The following is an 8,941-nucleotide window of genomic DNA, read 5'->3' on the forward strand; positions in this document are numbered from 1 at the left end:
TCTCTCTCTCTCTCTCTCTCTCTCTCTCTCTCGCTGCAGCAGTCGTCGTGCAGCCCATGCGGAAGATGCGTGTGTTGGCAGCGATGGTGTCGCTGCCTTTTACATTCCTCTGCGAGGTGCTTCAAATGATGAACATTGTACACATTAAACAATTGTCCATAAACAGAAACACTGTTAGTAACAAACTTCTTCAATAATGTATCTGCGTCATCATTAAAATCTCGAACAAGCATGGGATCAGACAATATCCTAATTGCAGTGGCAAGAAGTAGATAATTATGATAAACCTTCTGTGATACTCCTTTTGTCTTGAATATGGTAAAACCATCATACAACGGTATTCTTCTGAATTCAGTTGCCTTGAGTAAGGTGTATTCAGTCCATTTCCTGGGTTTACGAGCAAACTCAAAAGGATAAAACAGAGAGATGTACTCTGACAAACTACCTATGGTCAACTTCAATGGTTCTGAAAACTTGTACCGACAATTATTGCGCTTCACTGCCAAAAGCTGAAGTAGAATTCTTTTCATCACCCCGAGACTTAGAAGATGCATTGGCTCTAGCGGCATTTGGCTAATTAAAGAAAAATCAGAAAGCTCCATTAGAGGAGTAGGGCCTTTGTGGTACCTCTTATCAAGTTGATTCCTTAAGGACTGGTCAGGTCAGTACGAAGTACAGTTTCTTCATGAGGATGATACGTCATTCGGTTTGCAATCCATAGGGTACTCCGGGGCTCGGCTAGACCGGAAGGAGAAGAACAAAAATCGTCGGGCCGGTCGGGCGCGGGGAGTAGCGAGGCAGGGTGGGGGCAGTACCCCACTCCTCCCCGCGCCCGACCGGCCCGACGATTTTTGTTCTTCTCCTTCCGGTCTAGTCGAGCCCCGGAGTACCCTATTGTCCTGTCCAACAGCAGTACATATCTCACAGGCATGGTAGCTTCCATGCTGATTGACATTTTTCAGCCAAGTACGAGCCGGTGCATCAGCAATAAGATTTCTAATAACCAATTTTAAATGGTAACCAAGATCGGTGAAGCCTGACATAAGCTCATTAGCTTCTCTAATCAAATCTTCTAAGAACAAGGCAAGATTAGATTGACTGCCCACACCAGCAATAATAAAAATATCTTTCATGCAACCACAAATTGGCCACAAAACAGTTTTAACACTTTTATATGGTGTTACACCATCAGCAAAAATGTCAATTTCAATCACATTTCCATTTAAAGTACTTAATTTTTTTTCAGTAAGTCTAGGTATTAAATTTACAAGGATACCATAGTACCAGAAAAGACCAGTTCCAAGTCTTTTGAACATTTTAACTGTGCTCCGAGGAGTTTTTAGAAGCGTTTTGGAACTTGATGGAAGATGAGGATGATTGTGCTTGCGGAGAATGTGCAACAGGCCAGTAAGAGCATTACGACCGATCTTATATTCTAAAGACCAAAGAATCAGGTCTGATTTCAATTCACTGCCATGATTACAATCTTCAGGGTCATTAAATAAAGATCTTAGATCAGATAACTCTTGAGGAGCAAAAGGATGACCCAGATCATTATCAAGATCATTATCAAAATCAATATCATTTTCATGATGGTCACAATCATAAAAGAGATCCTCCTCTTCCTCTTCCCCCTCTTCAAGATAAAGAGACTGTACCTCGCAACTATGATCTTCTTGCTCAAATGAAGCTTCAGAGGTTCCAGTTCCAGCACAATGTGGAACTTGGTCAATAGGAGTTAAAAGTGACAGATAGGAATTATCCAGAGCCGGATGTTTCGCAGATGTGATGAAATCATTATTGCAGTCAGTTACATCAACTAATTGTATTGGATCATCGTCATCGTCAAAGAGATGTTCAACATACTTGGAAGCCTTACGCTTACAGCGTTTCCACATACTATTTTGAATTCTTACGTTCTGAAAATGAGAAAGCAAACTCATAAAATAATTGTCAATGGGAAAAGATTTGCAAGAGAAGATCTGTAATACTTACTTGATGCGACATGTTGATGGACCTAAGATTAATAAGGTTCGAGAATGTTAACACATTCAAACTAGTTCAAATTTATAATAAACTTGATAAAATATATCTGAATACATCAAATCTGAAACAAACAATCAAAACAATAAAAAAAACGGGGCTTGACAAAAGCAGTCAACAGATAAAACAGAAACAGGAAACAGACAAGACCACTTGAACTTACCAAGCGTTAAAAGTGCATTAAAACACATTCTTAACAGTTTAAATTCATCATAAAATTTATCAATACTGATCGATCATCAATGCTGTATACATCGAATCTGAAACAAACAAAATAAAAACATACATCAAGGCACGGAGATTATAAGAAGCAAGCCGACAGAACAGAACTACAAAACCTAGTCAGCTAAGTCTAAGTAAAACTAGTCCACCCAGGATGACAGAAGGTCAGAACTAGTGACAAATTTAGACAGAGTCAAAAGCAGTAGGCATGTCAGGCCAAGCAAGAGTCCCGCCTGTAGCGTGATCATCTATTATAATGTTAACTTACCCACGTCTTTCTCAGCAGACCAATGAACTTTGAACAGGCTCAAGCATTATCGAGGAGGTTAGAACATGTGTTCGTTCAGTCACTACGCTAGTCAAGAAGGTGAAGAATGACGCGGTTGCTGAACAGAAGGAATGGATTCCCTGTCGTTGTTCGTATCACTACATTTCTCAAGTCTATTTTAACTAAAAACCGACGTTTAAAACAACAAAAATAATGTGAGAGAACTATACTACTATTTTCACAAGATGCGTCATTGACTTTTGAGGTCGTCCAGTGCTTCGGCCTCGCCCAAGTTGTCGTCCCATAAAATGAAATTGCTTTTGGAAATCATCGATTGAAACTTAGGTTAAAACTTTTAAGAATAGAGAAAATCGAATGGGAATAACTAAATGTTGTGTCTACAGGTAGTAAACGCGAGTTCGGTGCACGGCCCGGGATCCCAAAGTTCTTTGTTGCTTTAAGGTTGGTAGCTCTGTCGTTGAATTTCTCTTAAAAATTCGTACGTTAGAAAATTTTGGTGAATCGTTGTGGAACCTGGCCCACCTGACAGAACAGCTGATTTGGATTTACTCCAAGTCTCTTGTGTTTTTGTGTGGTGTGCCGATTCGTGTTGAAAAATGTCGAGTCAAGATCGAGGTCAAGATGCTTCAGAACTTCCGCCGCAAGCAGAGGGCAAGCCGGTAAGTTTCTCGTCCTCCGATCATTTATTGTGTTAGTTTCATTCCACTGTCGAGACTGAGAAGAAAGTCAATCATGTTACGTTTGCATTGCTTGCATGCCTGATTAGTTATCTCTGCGGTTAGCGCCCTAGATCTATTGCCACTTTAGGTCTTTCCGTGATCAGTGTGGTGGTCCGGGTAAGGTTAGGATACGCTTCTTGTTTGAACTGTTATCCGACGGCCACGAGTGATCGTATCCCCTATTCCACTATGGTCATAACTATATTTGATCATCGCATTTGATACGCGGTGATTAAAATCTTCGTATAACTGAAATGCTATTTCGAACATTGTCCCTACTCTATTTGAGTCTCTGGTACATGTTCAGAGAGGAAGTTAGTTTGGGGCAGCATTATCTGTTGTAATCAATACAATCTGTTTTTTCTTGCTTTATGTAATGAGTGGCGCTCCCTTTATTTATCATTTTGATCTGGTTGTTTCAGTATGCTGTTGTGGAACTCCTAGTGGGGAACGATCATGTGACAGCTCTAGCTCTGGTCAGCTGGCTTCGCAATGTCGAAGTCAGTGTTGATGATGATGAAAAAGATCATTTCAGGGCGAAGAAATGTTTGTGGCCGCCCAAAGAATCAACAGTCATGGATTATGTTGTGCAAAAGAAACGCCCTAAGGATAGCTGGAAGACCTTCAAAAGAGTTCGCGTTTTCACATTTTGTTGGCTGAGCGATTAGCGAAGCCTATTACTCCGTCTGGTCGGAAAAATCTTTTTCTGTCTGTCTGTCTGTCTGTGTATCTGTCCGCACAAAAACTCGAAAACGAATTGAGCCAGCGACCTGGGATTTTCAGGGTCGTTTTGTGCCTCAAAAAGACGGATCGAGTTCAAAAATGAGCATTGTAGCTCAAAAATTGGATTTTAAAAAAATCAAAAACTACAGGTCGCAAAATGTATTTTTATCAAATATTTTTTTATGCGTTCCTAAGGGGTAAACCGTCAAAGTAGATGCCCACGGACGAAAATGTTGTCCGTTTCGCTCTAGCTCAAACCGTTGAGGCGCTAGAGGGTATTCTTGACGAAAATAAGCGATAAAATGTACAACCCTGCATATTTAGTCGAAGTGATGGGCTGAAGGCCCGTATCTTTGTGTACATATTGCTACTACCTGACTCGGGTGTCAGCGCCGCAGGCCAAGATAAATGTATGCCAGGCTCGTCGCAGCGTAACAGTGTTTCGTGACATATCGCGAAACCTGTTACGCGAGACGTGGTCTGGTGTACATCTACATCTGAATTGTTTGAGACTCAAGTTTAGGAGCTTTCATTATTAATCTTGCTGTACTTTGCAGAAACTCTGGCCTCTGCAAAGTCTTTAGCTGATAAGGCAGCGTTCACGAGTGATGTCAATGATGACGATGTTGGGGCTAGTGATGGAAAGCGAAGCAGGAGGCAAACTTCTTTCTATAGTCAGGACCAGCATTTCGGAGACGATGATGAGAGACCTCTTAAGATGCTCAAACTAAATGGAGGTACATGTTTTGTTTCTCCTACTCTCCTTGCCTGTTGCCATGCTTTTCTTGTGATTATTTATTTTGAATTTAATTTGTTTTAATTTGCCATGAAATCCAGGTAACAATGATAACCTCTTTGGACCTGGTAGTCCTTCAACCCATTCACCAGCCTCAAGCCCACTCATCTTATCACCAGTACGATCGCCACCATCATCCCCTGCTGATGAGCTTGAGGTTCGGTCCAAAGGCGTCACTCCATCAGAAGCCAAAGGCATCACTCCATCAGCAGCCAAAGGCGTAACTCCAACAGCTTCGAATTTGCAAGGTACAGCCACTGCCCATATGGGTGCATGTCAGAAAAATGTACACACACCTGTCCTGGTCGTGTTTTTGCTCTACAAGATCGCCGTCTGATGTAACCTGCGGGACTGCCTTACTTAGTAACATGACACAATACCGGTCCCATGATTATTTGTTCAATTTAACAATGGAAATAGGGTGTTCCAGGCTATTTAAAACGGAAGTGAAAAAGAACAAACTCACTGACTTTTCTATTTCCGTAATGGCTCTGATTGGTCGTTCTGATCACGTGCCACTTCGGCCTTTCTAGCATGGAAAACTGCCAGATCAGTTTCGAGCTCCCCTCCATATTTGAGAGGTTAGAATCGGATCAAACTACCGTGGTAAATTCTCATACAGAACATGCGGAAACAGATAAGTCAGTGAGTTTGTTCTTTTTCACTTCCGTTTTAGATAGCCTGGAACACCCTATTGCCGTCGCAAACTTCCCCCGTGGTGTGTCCCCAAGTCGCCCCCCTCGCCGATCAGGTCTTTTTAGTTTGTTAGTTTTGGTGACAATCGGTACCAGTATTTTTTCTCAGTAGTTGAGCGTTCAAGCATTCAAAACTGAGAAGAACAAGTTGTCAGAACCTTCGCTTCTAGCTAAACAAAATTAATACATTTTGTCCCTAAAATTCCTCACACACTCTGATGCCAACGACGGCGGCAACAAACATGTCACATTCTTCGATTCAACTGTGAAGAGGTCGTCATGTGTGTGCACAGAAATGTTATATAGGGCCTAAAGAAGACGCTGAACCCGTAAGGTGCTCTAAAGTTGCACTCTAATATGTATTTTTACTAATTATAAAATTTTAGAACATCTCTGCCTTCGGCCATTCAGTGAAATTACCTCTTCCTAAAAACAAAGATTATTAAGAAACTAGGCCATTACTCCCAGTATATTTGATGTCAATGAATTTGTCTTAAAACCTTGCCAAATTTAGAATTTACTGTTTTTATCAGATATCTTTTTCTATCAAGGAAAATGAGTAAAAGCCATGTTCAGTAATTACCGCCGTGTAATCGCCACTGTCATTGCCAGTCTTCTCCGCGTTGGGTTACGGCGCTGCCGGCGCTTCTGCTACATTGCGAGCGTCAAGAGAAGTGAGGCCGTGTGAGGCGTGAGGTGTACGTCGTCGAAGCTGAGTGTTTGGTTGGGCGTATTTGTTCCCTACCAGAATTTTACGGTAAGGATCGTTTCGCAAATCCTGGCGAAACGTACCACTACTGTACAAAGTCCTTTCTTGTTATTCTCCCTGCTTACGTGCTCCGTTTGTTCCTCACGTCATCTCTAGCTCATTATAGAAAACATTGCTAAACTGTGTTATTTCTAACTTTGGCCTCAATTTACTTGAAATCAAGTCTTAGTTGATAGTACTCGTTACGAAGTGACGCAGTGCTGATGCCCGTATCACCTTTTCCACATTTCTTATAAATTGTGCAGATTCAGGTTAGGGTTATGATCAACTGAACTTGTTGCCATTTCACCTGATTGGCATCTGTAAGAAAGCATTTGTACTTTTTTCTCTTGACAGCAATATTTTGCTATACCTTTTTAAATCAGATTCCAAGTCTATTTCTACACTAACCTTTTGATTAGAGCATGAGCCACGACCTCAGAACTTTCCCCGTTTCTATTTCAAAGAATATGTTGATAACGTTACTTAGCTTTTGTTTTCCTTGGGGGTGCAGTTTTTAACATTTCACTGTTTCATTTGTTTCAGGATTCTACGGGGGAATAGTATCATCAAAGTTGTATTTGTCTTTTTTTTTTCAATAAACACACAAAAACTCACACTTTTTTTTTATATCACTAAAACCCTTTACAACATTCCCTAAAGATATAGAGAAAATTGACAGGCTGAAGAGGTAAGATTTTCTAGTCATACTGTTACCTGATGGTTGGGCAACAGTACGAAGTGGCGGCAGTTCAGTGGTTTAGTTGTCTGAGGAGTATGGTGTAATCCTTATGGTGCGGGTACATTGGTGAAAATATTTGCAGTGAATCATAAGGTAGCCTCTCGCATTAGTAAATTTAATGGTTGAAAAGTAGCCTAAAGAAACATACAAAAAGCTCAGCACATAGTTTCAAGCAAAATAGTATAACCAGATAGCTTTAAAAAAACACACAAAAAAAAAGTTTTTGCTTTGGCTTTTATCATTCAATATATTTTGAAAAAAATCCTCAAATGTAAGAGGCTACTCAGCATTTCAGTAAAGGAGAGGTTAGAGGTAGTGTTAATAATCACAAATGTTATAGTTTGCCAGTCAAGCAACACAGTTATTTAAAGAAAGAAGTAATCTATGCATTTCATTATAAAAGAGCAATTTGAACTCCTACAGGAGAAGTGTGTGTGATAGCACAGGTATTCCTCTGAATTTTCTTGGAATGACTGGTGCTAACAATGTAGTTAGAAAGGATGTAGGAGGTGGCAGATGCAAATATTTATTTTGAGAAACTAAAATACAGTTGTAGTAACATTTTCTTACAGGGGAGAGGGGGGGGGAGTAAAGTGAGAAAAAAAGAACTATTGGATTTCATGATACTGTATAGTATTGGGGTACGGGAGCCAAATCAGTGTGATTAACAGATCACATGAGTGGAGAATGGCGACGAGCTCCTGGCTCGCACCTCTATTTATTCAGTGTTTGGCATAACAAAGGGAAGAACAAAGGCGATCGTAAAACAATTAAATGGTTCTAGTTAGGGTTGTAGACTGTAGATGTCGCTACCATAGTGATCACTAAGGCCGTGACTGGATGTGTTCTGCTCTAACCAGGTTAGGTTATGTTGCCCTTTTGTTAGGTTATGTTTGACTGATGACAATACTAAACTACTCCCTCTTTTCAGAACCTCCCTCTTAACAGCTCATCTTACTTATACAATCAATAGAGCTTCTAACTTTAAACAATTTCAATGTTTTCAAATAATTTAACTACTAATCAACTTAACTAATCCTGTTGACTTCCACCTTGCGCAAACCTACGGCTTATTCAAACCTACTAGTCTGGCTCAGTGTGCAAACAAAAAGAAATTGACTTCCCTCCTAGCGTGTAGCAACGCATTAGTATGATTCCTTGCCGGGACCACCATTAACTTTCTATTAACAGTAGTTTAAACCCCATTCAGGAGATCAACCACGGAGTTCCATGCCTTTAAATTCAAAATTAATCTTGATGTTGACTTGCTGTTGGGAAAGGTGTTGCAGGGAACCTGTAACACACAAATAATCCTGGGACAGTATTTGTCATACTTTCTGGACGTTCTCCTAGGGCTCAGATTGTAAGCCCTTGGTGTCGCCTACCAACTAGTCCTATCCTTTTAGTCTAAACCTGTTAAACTCTTATTAACCTCTAGGATGTTACGAATACTTAGCTTTTATTTTTGGAAAATGTTGCATATCTGATCCATCGGCGACTGTTGTCTGCGTTGGTCGTTGATTCCTGAAGCCTGCTGAAGTTCCTCTGCGTCATGGTGCATCTTGATGTGCCTTTTTTTTCCCTTGTTCCCACCTTTCTTCTCCTTTTTTTTTGTGAGTACTTGGGGTTTCAGACAGTTCAAGTTTTTGCCTGTTTGCAAACCCAGATCCTCTAATTATTTTAGCTACTACATTTTTTTTTAGTGTGTTACAATTATTCATTCTCCTACCCGACAAACATGAACACGTTGCGGCTATGCAGCCGCAGCATGAATACGTTATGGTGGTCCCCAGATCACCGGGCAACGTAGAAGCCACTATAGCGTATGCGAACGTCGCACGATTTTCGGTGAATTAAGGTGGTAGACACTTAGTCTAAGATACTACGATTAGGCAAAGTTACCGCAGTAGTTCTCGCAACATTCCTTATTCGACGATGCAGTGCGTACATTGCCTCAAAGCGTC

The 8,941-nt window shown here is 40.7% G+C and overlaps 1 protein-coding gene across 1 annotated transcript; it reads left to right on the forward strand.

The window, feature by feature from the left end:
- The first annotated feature begins 4,483 nt into the window (after window positions 1-4,483).
- Window positions 4,484-5,129, forward strand: LOC113215439 (uncharacterized). The gene is made up of 2 exons (XM_026435067.2): window positions 4,484-4,733; window positions 4,834-5,129. The coding sequence occupies exons 1-2, from the start codon at window positions 4,715-4,717 to the stop codon at window positions 5,127-5,129; spliced, it is 315 nt and encodes a 104-aa protein (XP_026290852.2). The 5' UTR covers window positions 4,484-4,714.
- Window positions 5,130-8,941: the final 3,812 nt, after the last annotated feature.

This window comes from Frankliniella occidentalis, unplaced genomic scaffold (genome assembly GCF_000697945.3).
Source record: "Frankliniella occidentalis isolate FOCC.00 unplaced genomic scaffold, Focc_3.1 Scaffold27, whole genome shotgun sequence".
In the NCBI taxonomy this organism is placed as follows: Eukaryota; Metazoa; Arthropoda; class Insecta; order Thysanoptera; family Thripidae; genus Frankliniella; species Frankliniella occidentalis.